The sequence below is a fragment of the Pelodiscus sinensis genome, chromosome 20 (genome assembly GCF_052426305.1).
Source record: "Pelodiscus sinensis isolate ZL-2025 chromosome 20, ASM5242630v1, whole genome shotgun sequence".
Taxonomy (NCBI): Eukaryota; Metazoa; Chordata; order Testudines; family Trionychidae; genus Pelodiscus; species Pelodiscus sinensis.
In genome coordinates, this window is record NC_143071.1 from 20,821,853 (window position 1) to 20,839,452 (window position 17,600).

A 17,600-nucleotide genomic window follows, 5' to 3' on the forward strand; every position below is an offset into this window, starting at 1 on the left:
CTTTTTTTTCTTCTCAACAACTTTGGTCTCCCCCTTTTTTTTCCTCAATAGAATTTTTTTTACCTGGTGTTTTTTTTCTGGGGGGGGGGGGGGCGTGTTTGGCATTTTGGGTTAAACCATCTAGCAACCCTACCTACAGCCTGGTGCAATTTGGGCAGAATTTGATCTTACCAACATTGTTAACAAAGTTAGCAGCTTACTCTGGAGCGGTGGCATGTAAAACGCCCGGGATACCTAAGAGAGTGGGAAATAGCATCACTCTCTCTCTCTCCAAAGAAACTTCAGACACACCAGCCACTTTAAGTGGCCAGATAAAAACACTACATTTCCCACAAGCCCCTCTTAGGCTCGCGAGAGGTAAAACGAGACTTGCCCTGAATAGGGCGGACACTTCCTGTTGTCACGGTCTCTTCCGCTCGCTGCCGGCAAGAATGGCGGTTGTGTTGAAGGTGAGTAGCATCAGGTTGTGGTAGGATCTGGTGCCATCCTTAGTAACGGTGACTTGTAAGCAGACGCGATCTTGTGGTGTGGGGGTGGGTGGCGATTGTGCATGGCCGTGGCGATGTATCACTTGGGTCGGTGCGCGGGTTTCGTGTCACTTCGGTGGTGTGATCTCCCCCCCCCCCCCCATCGGCCTGTGAAGCCTTGGCCGTAAGTCCCATGGCTGCCTCTAGCTCGTTCTCCCCAATGGGAGGTGACGAGGGCCCTGGATCCCCTTTGTGGGGTGGCTTTGAGCTTTCTGAAGCTGCTGGGCAGGGGAAGTCTGGGCGTGGGATGGGGATGGGATGTCCCAGTTAGCGCTCCCCACCCCCCCTTTCCGTGCTATGGCAGGTCCTTGCCCAAAACCTGTAGGAGGGCGGAGAGCTCGGCTGCACCCTGCTGAGCGCGTAGCTCAAAGGAGGGGACGGCTGCTCTCAGCTCAGGTTCTGGCGGCCTCCCTTTTCGCGCGTAGGTAACGCAGATGCGTCAAAGCTCAGTTCGTTCAAGTTTTAACCTTCTCCCACACTAGATCCCATGACCTGCGGGCTATTGGCTTGTTCCTTAAACTTCGCTGTAGCTGTAGAATGTTACTGATTCCTGATGGCCACCATGCTAAATGCATCTGGGATGTGTGTAAGTCACATGTGTTAAGGTCTGTGATTCAAAGGGACACCCCCATATTCTGTTCCAGTGACTCCTGTATGTTGCCTACTTTGAAGAGAAAGTTTCAGTCTTCCTATTGTTGCAACTACAAGTCGTTTCCTGTTGTCTATAAACATGTCTTAAAAACATGTTATAGACTTGGTAGCCCATGGGATGTGTCTTTTAATTTACACTTCTAAAGTGACTGTTTTTCCTTAGGCACAGAGACTAAGTCTGTTCCCTTCCTTGCTCAAACTTTAGCATTTCTTGCATTAGAAGCCAAGGTAGATGAAATATCTTTCATTGTCTCAATTTTTATTGGTGGAAGGAACAGACTTTTGGGCTGCACATAGTTCTGAAAAGTCTCTTCTATGTTAACGGAAGAATAGTCAGTGGGAAATCCATTCAGTATAACAAAGCTAAGTTATTTTGGGTTCTGCTGGCTGCCCATGCTAACTATAAATATTATACAAAACATGCATGTAATTATATATAATGTGTTTCCCTCCTGTTGTGTGGAGAACTGCACAAACTGGGAAAACCAAGGGTATGTCTAGACAGCGGGCACTATTTCCGGATACGTCAGTATCCACTTCTTGATGGCACTCCTGTTATTTCAAAATCCAATAGAAATAACAGGCTTGCTATTCTGACATCCCAGTAAAGAGTTTATTTTGAAATTTGGCCATCTCAAAATAAGCTATGCAATTTGCACAGATCAAATTGCGTAGCTTATTTTCGAGCTAGTGCAGCAATGTAGATGCATCCCCAAGAGATTTTTGAAGTATTCTTTAAAGTCTTTTGATCTCTTTCCATTCACTTCAGTAAGGTATGGACTGCTGCTCTAATTGATTATTTGGGTAAACAGTGCAACTAATGATACATAGGGCCCTGCCAAATTGACAGTCCACTTTGGTCAATTTCACAATCAGGTAGGACTTTTTTAAATGATAAATGTCATGATTTCAGCTATTTAAATCTGTAATGTCAGAGTTTTAATAGTAGGGGTCATGAGCCAAAAGAGTTGTGCTAATGCTGACGAGGACACTGCCAGCAGTGGTTCAGAAATATGGGTGGCATGGTATGATATTGCCATCCTTACAGCTGGGCACCCTGCCAACAGCTGCAGCTCTCTGGCTACTCCACTCTGAAAGCAGTCCAGATGTAAAGGTGGTAATCTTGCAACTCCCTTCTGGGTTGAGATTGCCAACCTGAGAAATGCTGGTCTCCCCTGTGAAATCTGTATAGTATGGTGTAAAAGCACATACAAGATCAGGTTTCAGTGGGTTGAAGACCAGCTTTCATGGTCTGGGATGCATTTTTCATGGCCATGAATTTGGTAAGGCCCTAACCGATACAATATGCTGCAGACATCTGTAATGGACAAAATAACATTTTAAAAAAGTACTGAATGTAAATTTTTCCTTTACTTTTTCATCCCAATAAACCATAGGGGTTCTTGTAATGGTGAAACTTCTTCAGAATGGAGTAATTATTTTTAAGCTGAAGGAAGTGCTGCTCTAAGCACTTCTGGGCTACGTTACGTCTACATTGACCCCTTCTCCAGAAGAGGCATGTTAATTTCAAACTTCAGAATAGGGAAATCTGCGGGGGATTTAAATATCCCCCGTGGGATTTAAATAAACATGGCCGCCGCTTTTTTTCCAGCTTTTCCCCAAGCAGGGAAAAAAGCGGCGGCCATCTTTATTTAAATCCCGCGGGGGATATTTAAATCCCCCGCGGATTTCCCTATTCTGAAGTTTGAGATTAACATGCCTCTTCCGGAGAAGGGGCCAATGTAGACGTAGCCCTGGTGTGAATTCTACTATGACAGCAATATTCCAATGCTAGAAAAATGTGGTTTTGGAGCAGATGATGAGGTTGGCGAACAAGCAGCTTTCGTGCTGAACTTGCATTGCCTTGGCACAACAAAACCTCTAATTGAAATGTCCAAAAAAGAGAGTATTGAAGGTGCACACTGATGCTGCTGCCAGGTGTTACTGTCACACACAGTGGAAAGCATGGTAATCAAAGGAGCAGAACCTTTGGCTTTGCTCACACGTCTTATCTGTTTTGAAAGCTGAGCAAGTGATGATACAATGTTATCCCTGTCTGAAAAAGATCTTTTCACATGTGGAGCTGTGATTCTGAGGCTCAGCATTGCAGCGTTGATTTAATGAAACCCGGAAATGAAAGCTTGTTTGATCATATGTTGATTAACCCTATGACCTGTGCTTGAATTCCTAGGGTGCAGCTTCTCTTTCTACTTCTAAATCAAGGATGAGATTCTTGAGTGAGTGAATCAGTCCCACTAATCTTCTGTGTCCATGAGTCCCCAACAAAGGAGGTGAAAATTCCTTTTTTCTGCTCATCTGCACAATGGTGAGGCATGTTAGCATCTGTTTTGTACAGTCAAAAAATGAAGTGCCTTTTATTGTTGCTGGGAAATGGAGGTGGTGTTGGATGACTGTGTTGTGATCCCTAGGGCTAATGAGTGTAAATATAAAACATCAATAGCTTGATTATTGTAATTATAGGTCCTCTTTCTTTCCTCTTTCCCATGCCCCTTTCTTCCTGCCAGTCATGGTTGCTGCTTTGTTCCCATAGACACGTGAGTGCAAACCCCTTTCTTTCAAAGAGTGCTAGTTGAAAGTACTGATCTGTGAATGGGGATTTAAGTCTGTCAGTGTGCTAGGCTGGGCAGCTGGGTGCTGCAGCAGTCAAAGGTGAGTTTGATAATGGAGTAGGGAAGGATTGGGTAACACTCCACTGGGGAGACACTTGATGCAGCTCATCCCACAAATAAATTTGTCACAGGAATAGAGCTAGTGAAAGAATAATTAGTCTCTGCATTGGTCCTGGCTTACACTGAAGTCCTTTTAAGCTTTATTTGGCTAGAGAAGAGGCATAGATCAAATACACCAAGTGATGACTCAACAGGGAATATAAAAGCTAATTGCACATCCAAAGGGGATATTATTTTTTTCAGTATGTCCGGATGTATTTCATGTAATAAGCCCTCAAATGTTTTACAGAAAGTGCTGGTGGATTCTTTGTGTGGGTGTGTTGCAGAGAGGGGAATAAATTAAGAAAATGTGTCATGTTTCCATGTAACATTGCACATGGTGGTCCAACTGGGGTGTGTCAAATGTGCCCACCCTATAGCAGAACTCTACAAAATTGTGTCATCTGTGCAGCATGGCCGCATATGCATTATGTGTGTGAGGGCATGCCACGTGAAACATAGTTTTGTAGAGCACTATTTCTGAATGTGGCCAGTGGAGGTGCCCCAAAACTAGTATTTGACCCTGAGTACTGAAAAGGTTGAGCCAACAGGGATACTGTTAGCTTGAAATATAGTCAATAAAAATGAATTTAAAATAGCTTCAAGTAATGGACTTTCCCCTTGTCCCCGCTAGTGGGGTTTTACAGTTTTGCCTCAAAATTAGAGGAAACTGGCTCTTAAGTTAATGTACCTGTAAGCAAGGGTTTATCCTGATAAATCCAGGGCTGTGGATGCCTGCTCTTGTGGGAGTGTTTGACAAGTGAGCAGCTAGCTGCAAAGAATGTATCTGCCTCATGCTGGGCAAGTCTCTAATGTGAGTGCTGAGCTGATGATGTTAAGTTATCCCTGTCTGAAAAATAAACTATTTGTGGAATTCTGACTCTCTGAGGCTTAGCACTTTCTCGTGTTTAATGAGATGGGAAGATCAAAGATTACTTTAAGGATTGGTATGATGGATTTTTAATACGTGGCTTATACTTGCATTCCCAGGATGCAACGTTTTCCTCCCAAGGATCCAGTACAGAAAGTGCCTGTGTCAAGCCAGAGGCTGATAACTTTGACTGCACATTGGTAAGGAATTGCCATGAGAAATCTAAAGGCTTTTGGTCAGCGGTGGTGGGTAGGTCATGCTGTTCAGAGTAGGGATGTAATAGTGTAGAAGCAAAAGCTTATAGGTTAATGCTATAGACCAGTATTTCTCAACCTAAATTACCCCCAGTACCTACAGTTTTCAGACTCACAATTTTTTTGGGGAGGGCGGGAGGGGGGGGCACAACACATTTGTTTAAACAACTTAATCATAGCCGGGCAGGCAATGAAATTTTGGGATGTAAAAAGTACAAAAATAATAAAGCACTGTAAAACTTAACAAATTCAGCTTTCTCTAAATTTCAGTTGTGTTGCTGTACACCACCACCCCTTCTTTCGAGTACCCACTGGTTGAGAAGCACTGCTATAGACTACACACATTGCTCCCTGTCCCCGTGCTTGCCAGTATATTTTTTAGCAGCCTGGACCTACACCTCCTGCAGCTTTGCATTTAAAGTGTATTAGGAGCAAAGGGGGGAGGCAATCTCACTCAGTTCTGACTTGTGCCAGGCATGGGAGCTCAGACTCTCTGCTCCTTCCCCCCCCCCCCCCCCCCCCTCCGCCCCCCATGAGGCAGCAGCACAGGGCAACAGGCAGCTGGTCCGTGAGGGAAGCTGGTTTTTAAACCCGATCCCACCATGAACCAACTCCTGCCTGGCATCCCTCGCTGCTGCCTCTTATATAGAGGCAGCAGTGTGGCGTGGCAGGGGGGCTCCTCAGGAGTGGAGCTGGAGTGCACTGGCTGCCCGCCTCACTTCCAGGGACTATAGAATAATTGAGTTACTAAGTGATAAGAATTCATGAGGTTAATCAACTATTCAATTAACCAATATTTAACATCCTTAGTCCAAAGTGCATACTCTTTGAAACTATTCTGTTCCTTAAGGGAAACATAGGAATGTGGAGGATGATTGTTATATTCAGTTGTTGCCCTCCTGAGCAGGTCTAATCCTGGCTTTTTGCAGTCTGTGATGTGTTGAATAACAAAGGGCAGGGGAAATGATGGTCCAGAGATTCTAAAAGAAGCAGAACTCAAACCTGCTATGGGTCTTGAGTCCAGTTTTCTACACATTTCTCCTCCCTGGCCAGTTTCTTAATCTTTGTGATCATATCTGAGTTATGCCTGCAGTGGGCAAGGCTGATGCACTCACTCTGAAGAACTCTTTGGATGTATCTTCAGTAGGTTTTCAATCTGTTTTTCTATCCCTTGAAGCCTATAAGCCAGTGAGATCATGTTATCTTTGAAAACTCAGCCGTGAAGGGGCAAAACAAAATATTATGAAGCTCTTGACTTTTGCCCACTAATTTATCTTCCTACTTCTGTAACTTTTGTAAAAGATTAAAACCTTGAATGACCAGATAAATGATGGGATGCCCTTTGTTCCATGGATCTGTGCTGACTCTGATTTGGAGGCAACCATCACAACGTTGCTCTTGGCAAAATCCTCTCAACAGTTGCAGTCTTGGATGTTTTCCGGTTGCCATTCTCTTTTGACATGATAAATGAAACCCTTAAAAACAGGCATTGCCCTATTTGGTGCATTCTGTCAAAATGTTTAGCAAACAAAAAAATTGCTTGTTGATTTCATGTATGAAAAAGGGTTTTTCAGGCACATGCAGCTTGTTTTGCCCTGGCTGGTGGGAGAATTTGAGACACATTTATGCCTAACTTGAGCCGTCTGTTCAGTTAAAAGCTGGTTTTTGTCTATAGCCTTGATGGGTATAAAAACGGTCAGTGTTTCTGGCCAAACGAGCTCTGAACCCTGTTCTGCAGGCAAAATGCTGATGGAACTAATGCTAAATGGAGGTGCAACCTATAGGCAAAACACTGGCTGCAATAACTTGATAGTCCCTTCTATTTTTGTGGTGGTTCTTTTCAAGGAAGCCAGGGTTTGGCTCAGTCCTTAACTACTCATTTGTGTGCTGTATTAGTAGCATGTCAGAGCAAAAGCTTTGTTTCACCTGCTCTTACACTTGTGACCATTATTACTTCCTATCCAAAAGTGATAGGCAGTAACCAAATTTGGGATGGTGTTTGAGAGTTTCAAGTGCACTGCATAATAGTCTGTTCAGTATGCTGCCCTGATCTGTCCAAGATGCAAAGATATAGCAAGAGGTCCCTGCTTTCCCAGCAGGGAATACAAAAAAAATCTACTGTCCTCTGCCATGCTCCACTTTATTTCTCTATCCCCAAATAACCCCTTGATTCTCTTATCAAAGCAATAATAGCATTGAGAGCAAGAGGATTTTCTTGCTCTAGTGCAGGGGTCTCCAAACTACGGCCCGCGGGCCGAATGCGGCCCGCGAGGCCCTCTCATCCGGCCCGTGGAGACCTTTTTGTCTACGGAAAAAAAATTACGGAAATTTACGTGTATCCTGCCAAGATCAGCCGCCGCTTACGTGGACGTTATGTTTTTACCGAATTAAAATAGAGGCACGCAGTAGTGCGTTATGTTTTCCAACCGATCATTACATTGCAAAACCTTATTCGCTGCTTACTTTTTCTACTTCCGTTCACAGTCAATGAGATGATATAACGCCATCTAGTGGCGGAGTTTTTAAATGGTTTGCTGCTGGTTCAAGACTTGATTATTTTGATCACAGTTTGCCAGTTGCGGTTGACTGTTGCGATGAGGAGGTGTTGGTGTCAATTAGCGCCTGATTTCGAAACATGTTGCACTCTATTTTATTTAGTGATAATTTCCTTTGCGTAATTACTTATCAGTGTGTTTAAAGTATTGGGAATGTCGTTAGTTTAGTAAGAATTTTTTGAATATTCTGAAGAGGAAACATTAAAAGCAACAATCTCTCTACCATAAGTGGATATATTTGCACACTATATTCAGGTAAGTTTAACTTAAGAAATCATAAGAATTTTTAAAAATTGTTTCGGGTCATTTGCAGCTATTATTGCGACGAAATTAGTTCGCATAATCAGGTTTTTTGAGCGATATTGTGTGCAAGATACTTTCAGTTTCATTATTTATTCATGTTGAATTCACTTTATTTTAGTGCCCAGCGATGGCCGAGAAGAGGAAAAGAGAAATAGATGATGAGTGTTGGCAATTTCAAGAAGAATGGAGTTTGAAATACTTCTTCATCAAAACCGGCGAGAAAGCATTGTGTGTGATTTGCAACGAAACCGTGGCTGTGATGAAAGAATACAACCTGCGCTGTCATCATCAAAGCAAACATCAGGAGAAATATGTACAGTTGGAGGGTAAAGTCCGTGCCGAAAAATTTTCTAAATTACAAAATCAACTCACATCTCAGAGGACATTGTTCAGTAAATCCTCAAATGAAAATGAAACCTTAACTAAGGCCAGTTATAAAGTTGCCTACGTCCTGGCTAAAAGTGGCAAACCCTTTACAGATGGTGAAGTAGTGAAGGAATGTTTGTTGGAAGTGGCTGAGGAACTTTGCCCAGAAAAGTCAAAACAATTTGAAAATGTAGCTTTGGGTGCGAATACCATTGCCCGCCTTGTTGCAGACATGGGTGAAAACATTGTGACTCAAATAGCGAAAAATGCAAGCAAGTTTCGCCATTTTTCAATTGCAATGGATGAATCGCTGGACAGCTGCTCCACCTCTCAACTGTTTGTGTTCATTAGAGGTGTGGATGAAGACATGAACATAACACAAGAGCTGGCTTCCCTACATAGCATGTATGGCACTGTTACTGGAGAGGATATATTCAATGAGTTGAAAAAAACATTTGCTGATTATAACTTGGACTGGACTAACCTCAGTTGCCTGACTGTTGATGGAGGAAAGAACATGAGTGGCATAAAGAAAGGCTTGGTTGGACAAGTGAAGCAGATGTGTAATGAGAAAAACATTATACAACCAATGTTCCTGCACTGTATTATTCACCAGCAAGCTTTGTGTGCTAAATATGTGGACATTAGCAGTGTACTGAATCCTGTAGTGAAGATGGTGAATTTAATAAGGTCACATGGGCTCAACCATAGACAGTTCAGAGACATGTTGAAAGATACAGACACAGAATCGCAAGATTTACCCCATTACACAGCAGTAAGATGGCTAAGTTGTGAGAAAGTTCTGAGCAGAGTATTTAAGTTAAGAAAGGAAATAGGTGACTTCCTGGAAAGTAAAGGCAAGCCACAGCCATTACTGTCTGATGAAGAGTGGGTATGGAAATTGGCTTTTGCTGCAGACATAACTAGTCATTTAAATTTTCTGAACCTAAAACTACAAGGAGAGCAAAATCTAGTTTCTGATCTATACACCCACCTAAAGGCCTTCAGATCCAAACTTGTCTTGTTTTTGGAACAAGTACAGGCCAACAACTTGACGCACTTTCAGCGGTGCAAGGTCTTCATGGCTGAAGCAACAGCTGAGTTCCCCACGTCATATGCATGCGAGATCATCAAAGACCTCCAGCTGCAGTTTCAGCAGCGGTTTTCTGACTTGGATTCAAAGGCAGAAGAAGTGAGATTGTTTCAAAACCCATTTGAAGCAGATGTGGCCAGTTGCCCAGATGAACTGCAGCTGGAAGTCATTGAGTTGCAAGCAAATGACCTCCTTAGGGACAAGTTCAAAATAGGACTGGTGGGTTTTTACCAGTTTTTGCCCAAGGAAGACTTTCCTAATGTCAAAACTTTTGCATCAAGGTACCTTTCAATCTTTGGAACAACATACCTGTGTGAACAAACATTTTCAAGAATGAAATACGTGAAGAACAATTTGAGAACAAACTTGTCCGATGATAATCTCAGGTCACTGTTGATGTTAGGAACAACAAATCTAAAGCCAGAAATGTCTGCTATTTTGGCATCCAGGAAACAATTTCACCATTCACACTAATACAGGTGTTCATGTGTAGTGTATCAATGTGTTATTAAATAACTGAATAAAATAATATTAAATAATTAAAAACAACATCCATGTTTTGATTGTTTTTTATTTGGACCTCAAGTGTGTAGTCTGCCCCCGAACTGCTGTTTGATAGTTAATGTGGCCCTTGGGCTGAAAAGTTTGGAGACCCCTGCTCTAGTGGTTACAGCAAGAGACTGGACATCAAAGACTTATGTTCAGTTTCTGACTCTTACACTGACTTGCAGCTTGACCACGGGCAAGCTACTTAACTTTTGAACCCCGTGTTATGAATGAGAAGAGAGGAGAACTCATTTATCTTTAAGCTGGGATCTTGTTTCCAAAATAATTAACTTCATTCTGTCTAGCAATTCACTTGTAATTTAAACTTCAACAGGATTTGAAGATATGATCCATTTGCTGAAAGTCCTGGCAACATGTGCTTGATTCCCTGACCTGGCATGAACCGGACAGTGGATCCAAAAAATAAAGGGACTCACTTAGGCTTGGAGGTTGGTATGTGGGCTGGGGAGGAATGTAATAGAAGAGCAGTGCTATTTGTTCTAAGTGATTTGTGTTTGTTATGTGGCAGCTTTGCAGTGAATTTCTTTTCAAATTGTTTCTGTTCTATCATGGGTTTTTAATGTCACACTTTGGCACAGTGTCAGGATTTTTTTAATTAGAGGACATAATTTATTGAGTAATAAAAACTGGAGCTTATCTGCTCCCAGACTGCAAGTCAAATGAAAAGGAGAGAGTCTAAAAATAGAAGGGAAAAAAAAGTAAAGTGTTCAGTACTTGTGGAGAATGGATAAATTCAGGAACTGGTTCTACACAGCTCTTATTTGCTGTATTTACATAGCAGCTGTTGTGTGGTGTATCATTTGACTTTGATAAATCTTGAACTTCAGAATGCTGCTGCAAAACAGGGAGACACCTGTAGCAAGGTCTCAGTCTGTCTCTAGACACAGTATAGTCCTTGTTAATTAGTAGTTCTCACTTGGGTGCGTGCGTGCGTGTGTGTGTGTGAAGTCGTAACTGCAGGAGTTTCCTCACTTTGGAACACCATTCCAGGGTGTCTGTTAAGGCAAGAATGGGACATAGACATTGGAAAGTGTGGAAAAGGGATGATTGCTTGGAGTGACAGGAACATGGCTCAACTGAGGTTAGCTGTCACATGGGCAGGACCAGCGATTTGCTATCCTCAAATTATGTTCTTTGTATTACTGGTAAAATAGGGGGAAGGTTCTTTGTATCCTTGGCAACCACCTTCTCTGCTCTGTCAAATTTATTGTAAAAAATCAAGAAAGGGGCTCATTAATGTCTCTTTACTGACTATTCTGTTGTTTTTGGTTTTTTTTCCCTGCACAGCAAGTCTGGCTGGAGAAGAGAAGTATTGACCTTTCATAAATCCCCAAAATATCAGGTATCTGGGTTATTGATGCTCTAAGCCCAAAGTTGGTACTAACTGCCTTTGTTTAGTCAGTTGGTTTTCTGACCTAGGAAACGAATTGTGCATTGAAAATGTTAAATCTCAATTGTCTTGCTAAAGGGACTAAAAGGAGGGATCCATCACTTTGCCACAAATGTGTCTAAAAGTAAGCAACAATAAACTTCATTCTACAACCCAACATGCTCTTCTCAGAGCTTTCATTTATGCAGATGCTTAGCAAGGGCAGATGGCAGAACGCCTCACAAACACCTTTGCTTGTCAAGATGTCAACAGACTTGTAAGAGAAGATGGCTAAAAACTAAAATCTTCATTGCTCCATCCAGAGTCTCTCAGTGATGTGGCTTGGAAGATCATGAGGCCTTGCTTATACCAGCCTACCCTTTTTCTAGCATAGCTACCCGTAGTTTACAAGAGCAAATTCATTCTGGTACTGGTCTAACGTCTAGCTCAGGGGTGGCCAGCCTGTGGCTCTGGAGCCACCTGTGACTCTTCTGAAGTTAATATGTGGCTCCTTGCTCAGGCACCGGCTACAGGTGCCAACTTTCCAGTACTCAACACCTGGCTCCACTTCCTCCTCCAAGCGTATTGTACCCTCGCTCCTGAGGAATACCTTGTAGAACGAGGTTTGAAGATTTCGGAATAAATGTATTAAAAAAAAAACAGAATTACTGTGTTGACACGTGCTTTATTTCAAAATAATGCTAGTTATCTTGAAATAATGGTGCAGTGTAGACGCACCCTAGTGTCATCTGCGAACTTGCTGAAGGTGCAATCCCATCCCTCATTCAGATCCTTAATAAAAAAAAAAAATGAAGAAAACCAGCCGTAGAACCAACCCTTGGGGAATGGTGCTTGATACCAACCACATCAAGCCGTCAGATCGTTACCCATTGAGTCCCACCATCTAGCCAGCTTTCTATTCAACTTACAGTCCATTTAGCCAATCCATACTCTCTTAACAGGCTGGCAAGAATACTGTGGGAGACTATCAAAAGCTTTGCTAACGTCTACGGATGTAAATCAGTAGTTAACTGCCCAATAAATCTGGGTTTATTGGGAAGTGCAGTCAACTGCTTGCTCCCCCCACCCTCTGCTGTCTCTCTAACAGAAGCGGCGGGGGGGGGGGGAGCTGGCTCTGTGGTGCTGCCCTTCCCCCTCCCCACGTTGGGAACAGGAGAGGCTGCTACAAAGCAGCCCCTGTCCACAGCCTGGACCCAGTGAGAGTCAGCTCAGTCCTGGCTTGCACTGGGTCATGGGGCTACCCCCTGCTTAGGCTCTGCAATTTAAATGTATTAAGAGCCAGGTCCATAGGAATCCACCTGCCTTCCACATATCCACAGCGTCAGTTATTTTATCATAGAAGGCAATTGGATGGCCAGACATTACTTGCCCATGTTGACTATTCCTGATCATTCCTCTCTTCCAAGTGCTTCAATGTGGATTCCTTAAGGATCTCCTCCATGATTTTTCTGTGGGCTGAGGTGAGGCTGACTATGTAATTCCCTGAAATGTCCTTCCCTTTTTAAAAGACGGGCACTACATTTGGCTTTTTCCAATTGCCTGGGACCTGCCCCAATCGCCACGAGTTTTCAAAGATAACGGCCAGCGGGTCTGCAATCACATCAACCAACTTCCTCAGCACCCTTGGATGCATTAGATCCCCACTGGATTTGTGTTTGTCCAACTTTTCTAAATAGCTCTTAACTGGTTCTTCCTTCACCAAGGGCTGCCCGCCTCTTTCCCATACTGCGTTGCCTAGCAAAGCTGTATGGGAGCTGACCTTGTCTGGGAAGACAGAGGCAAAAAAAAGCATTGAGTACTTCTGCCTTTCCCACATCATCTGACACTAGTATGTACCTCCTTCCTGTAGTAAGGGTCCTACTCCTTCCTGAGCACCTTATTATCATGCCTGTGGAAACTCTTTGCATCCCTTGCTAGCTGCAATTCCACTTGTGCTTTGGCCTTCCTGATTACACCTCTGTATGCTTGAGCAATGTATTTATACTCCTTCCTAGTCATCTGTCCAAGTTTCCACTTCTTGTGAGCTTCCTTTTTGTGTTTAAGCTCAGTAAGAATTTCACTGCTAAGCCAAGCTGGTTGCCTACCACATTTGCCTTTCTTACTGCGCATTGGGATGGTTTGTTCCTGTGACTTCAATAAAGCTTCCTTAAAATACAGCCAGCTCTCTGGGACTCCTTTCCCCGTCATGTTAGCATCCCCAGGGATCCTGCCCATCAGTTCCCTGAGGGAATCAGACTGGTTTTCTGCAGTCCAGGGTCTGTATTTTGCTGCTTTCCTTTGGTCAGGATCCTGAAATCAACCATCTCACAACTGCTTCCCAGGTTGCCACCCACATCTGGCTCCCCTACTAGTTAGCTCCCTGTTTGTGAGCAGCAGGTCAAGCTGAGCATGGTTCCTGGTTGTTTCCTTTAGCACTTGTACCAGGAAGTTATCCCCAACGTTCTCCAAAAACTTCCTGGATTGTCAGTGTCCTGCTGTATTGGTCTGCCAACGGATGTCAGAGTGATATCCATGAGAACCAGGGCCTGTAATCTGGATGCTTCTGTTAGTTGTCTGAAGAATGCCTCTTCTACCTGATCTGGTGGACTATGGCAGACACCAACCCCAATGTCACTCTTGTTGCTTCTGCCACACCTGCTTTATACTGGAGCTCTGAGCAATCCTACTGCTCTTACATATGATGCAACTCCTCCACGTTTTCTCCTCTGCCTGTTCTGAAGAGTTTATGCCCTTCCATGACTGCTCCAATCATGGGAGTTGTCACACCAAGTCTGTTATTTCAATCAAATCCTAGATCTTTGATTGTGCCAGGACTTACTTCTAATTCTTCCTCTTCATTTTCCAGGCTTCTTCCGTTTGTGTACAGACACCGTAGATAACTCGGGGTATGTCTACACTACAGCGCTAATTCGACCTAACTTAGTTCGAACTAAGCTAATTCGAACTAACAGATCCAGACTAAAAAACTAGTTCGAATTAGCGTTTTGCTAATTCCAACTAGCATGTCCACATTAAGTGGACCCTGAACCGGGGTTAAGGATGGCCGGAAGCAGTGCCGGTAGGGCATCAGATGAGGACTTAGAGCGTGGAGCTGCTGCCTCAGGCTAGTCGAGGGCTGTGCTTAAAGGGACCCGATCCCCACTCCGGACAGACAGTTCTCAGGGGTGCCCCGCTTGCAAAGCAGTCCTGGCTTGGAGTGCCCTGAGTGCTCACACTGGGCACATCACAGCACTCGGCCATCAGACCGGCTGCACTTGCCGCAGGCTGCCATCTGGGGAGAGGGGGCAATTGGGGGGCAGCAGGAGAGCTTCCACCCCCAGAAGCCCGCAGAACCAGCCCAGTCCTCCCCATCGGGGGCTCGTACCCCATTCCTCCCTCACCTCCTTCCACTTACCCTTCCCTAGCCCCCCTTCCTGATGTACAAAATAAAGAAAACGTGTGGTCAAAAATAGAATCTCTTTATTGAACAAAACTCAGGGAGACTGGGAAAAGGAGGTGAGAGAGGGTGAGGGTGAGAGAGGGGGAGGGCAACTAAAATGATCAGGGGTTTAGAACAGGTCCCATATGAAGAGAGGCTAAAGAGACTGGGACTTTTCAGTTTAGAAAAGAGGAGACTGAGGGGGGATAAGATAGAGGTCTATAAAAGCATGAGTGGGGTGGAGAGGGTGCATCAAGAAAAGTTCATTAGTTACCATAATAAAAGGACTAGAGGACACCAAAGGAAAGGAATGGGTAGCAGGCTTCAAACTAGTAACAGAAAGTTGTTCTTCACAAAGCAAAGAGTCAATCTGTGGAGCTCCTTGCTGCAGGAGGCTGTGAAGGCTACAACTAGAACAGAGTTTAAAGGGACGTGCGATAAAGTCATGGAGGTTGGGTCCATGGAGTGGTATTAGCCAGGGGGTAGGAGTGGTGTCCCTGCCCAAAGTTTGTGAAAGGCTGGAGAGGGATGGCACAAGACAAATGGCTTGGTCACTGTCTTCGGTCCATCCCCTCCAGGGTCCCTAGGGTTGGCCGGTGTCGGCAGACAGGCTACTGGGCTAGATGGACCTTTGCTCTGACCCAGTACGGCCATTGTAAGCTCAGGGTTGGGGGTCTCAGTGGGCCACCTTGATTTTCATGCACACCTGCTCCTGGGTGGCCAGGCTGGCAGCTCTCCTGCCCTAGCTGGCCACTTTCCTCTGCCTAGTGCGGAGGTCGTGGACGAGGTCCACGATGTCCGCACTAGACCAGGCGGGTGCCTGCCTCTTGCGGTCCTGGGCAAGCTCCCATGAGCCACTAGCTTGGTCCCGGAAAGAGGGGGAGGGCTGGGGGGCATCGGGTGGCTGGCTCGAGCGGTGCCAGGTGCAGGGTCTGCTAGCTGGGTGCTGGCAGGCTTGCACCTGGCACGGGCACTATAGCCAGCCCGTGCCCCTTTAAGGGGTCCGGGGCCAGGAGGGGGGCAGACGAGTTTCCCTGGTGTTGGCCAGAGTGGCCGCCAGGGAAAGCTGGGGAGGGCTAGCCTCCCACTAGTTCGAATTAAGGGGCTACACACCCCTTAATTCGAACTAGTAAGTTTGAACTAGGCTTAGTCCTCGTACAAGGAGGTTTTCCTAGTTCGAACTAAGCGCTCCGCTAGTTCGAATTAAGTTCAAACTAGCGGAGTGCTAGTGTAGCGCCTATCAAAGTTAATTCGAACTAACGTCCGTTAGTTTGAATTAACTTTGTAGTGTAGACATACCCTAGCTGATTGCCCTAACTTCTCAGTATTAATCGGAGGTCCTCCTCTGTTGCACCTTTCTCCTTGTGTTCCTTCCTGGTATCCCATTTACCTCCAGGCTTAGGTCACCATCCCGTTGAACCTACTTTAAAGCTTCCTCACTAAGTTTACAAACCTGCCTGCAAAGAAATTTTTTCCTCTCTTTAGGTGGATCCCATCCCTTCCTAGCAATCCTTGTGCCTGGAACAGCATCCTATAGTTGAAGAATCCAAAGCCCTCTCTTCCACACCACCTGCACAACCATGCATTTACTTCCAAAATTTCATGATCCCTCCCTGGACCTTTTCCTTCAATAGGGAGGATAGACAACAACACAACTTGCACCTCAAACTCCTTGATCCTTCTTCCCAGTGCTACGTAAGCTGCAATGACCCACTCAAGGTCATTTTTGGCAGTACTGTATCATTAGTTCCTATGTCAAGAAGCAGGAAGAGGTACCAGGTAAGCAGGACACTTTTTGAGATTCCCTGGCTGTACAGAGGAATGAGTCCATCCCTCTTAGGAGGGAGTCCTCAACCACTACCATCCATCTACTTTACTTTTCTGGAAACACTCAATTTTGACCAGTTCTTGCACCATCTGCCGCCGCTGTGCTTTTTCACCTCTGCATTCTTAGTGTTAACCTAAACCTTGTGGTTAGGCGCCATTTCAGGATGCCAGAAGTATCCTGAAATAGTTATTTTGGTCTAGTGAAGCAGCCTGTTATTTCGAAATAGATTTTGAAACAACAGGCAGCTTATTCAGACATCCTGGTAACCCTCGTTCTACGAGGGTTAAGGGGCATTTCGGAATAGTGAGTTATTTTGAAATTTGGTACTGTGTAGACAGCACCAAATTATTAAATAGAGTACATTTCTAAATAGCTTAATAGTGATTTCAAAATTTGCATAGTGCAAATTGCATAGCTTATTATGAGCTAAAGGTGTTGTGTAGATGCACCTTCAAAGTCCAGTCAGTCCTTTCACCTATGCTGTGGCAGAGTGTAGTGGACTGGAAAGCTAAGGGTTATTCCTTAGTATTAGAAGAGGCTACGTTACTAGGCTATAGAAAAAGCAAGTACTATGCAGCAATTTTGTTAGTCACGTGGTGTAAGATCCTCTACACTACAGCCTGTGGTTGAAAGTTTTCGGACATGGTTGCAGCCTTCTGCCTACAAAAGGCAAGAGACCAGCTTGTAACAGTAGGATGGGGTAGTAGATCTTGTTCCCTAGTTCCAGTTTAGTCTAACTTGGGAAGTTTAAGTGAACTTGGACAACTTGTTTCTGGCTCAGTTCCTCTGTGTTAAATGTGTGTGTGTGTGGGGGGGGTGCTTTGCACATGTGGAATGAGTGAAATTGGCTTGAACACTGCTATTGTGTGTATTTCACAATACAGGCAGTCCCCAGGTTACATGGATCCGACTTACATCAGATCCCTACTTACCAACTGGGTGAGGCAACCCTGCGCTAGCTGCTTCCCTGCAGCAGACCAGGGAGACGCGGAGCGGCTTTTCTCAGCAGACACCTCAGCTTGAGAATAAAGGACTGAGGGAAGTGAGG

At 44.6% G+C, this 17,600-nt stretch overlaps 1 protein-coding gene and 2 non-coding genes across 3 annotated transcripts; all 3 read left to right on the top strand.

Moving 5' to 3' along the window:
* Positions 1 to 3,202: 3,202 nt before the first annotated feature.
* On the top strand, positions 3,203 to 3,280 carry LOC112543603 (small nucleolar RNA R38). Its single transcript, XR_003086841.2, has one exon. It is a non-coding gene; the product is annotated as a small nucleolar RNA R38 (small nucleolar RNA).
* A 176-nt stretch (positions 3,281 to 3,456) lies between these two features.
* Positions 3,457 to 9,885, top strand: LOC142819093 (general transcription factor II-I repeat domain-containing protein 2-like). The gene is made up of 4 exons (XM_089771954.1): positions 3,457 to 3,504; positions 3,704 to 3,733; positions 4,898 to 4,978; positions 8,009 to 9,885. Exons 1-4 carry the CDS (start codon positions 3,502 to 3,504, stop codon positions 9,821 to 9,823), a joined length of 1,929 nt encoding a protein of 642 aa, XP_089628080.1. The 5' UTR covers positions 3,457 to 3,501; the 3' UTR covers positions 9,824 to 9,885.
* On the top strand, positions 4,729 to 4,802 carry LOC112543602 (small nucleolar RNA R38). Its single transcript, XR_003086840.1, has one exon. It is a non-coding gene; the product is annotated as a small nucleolar RNA R38 (small nucleolar RNA).
* Positions 9,886 to 17,600: the final 7,715 nt, after the last annotated feature.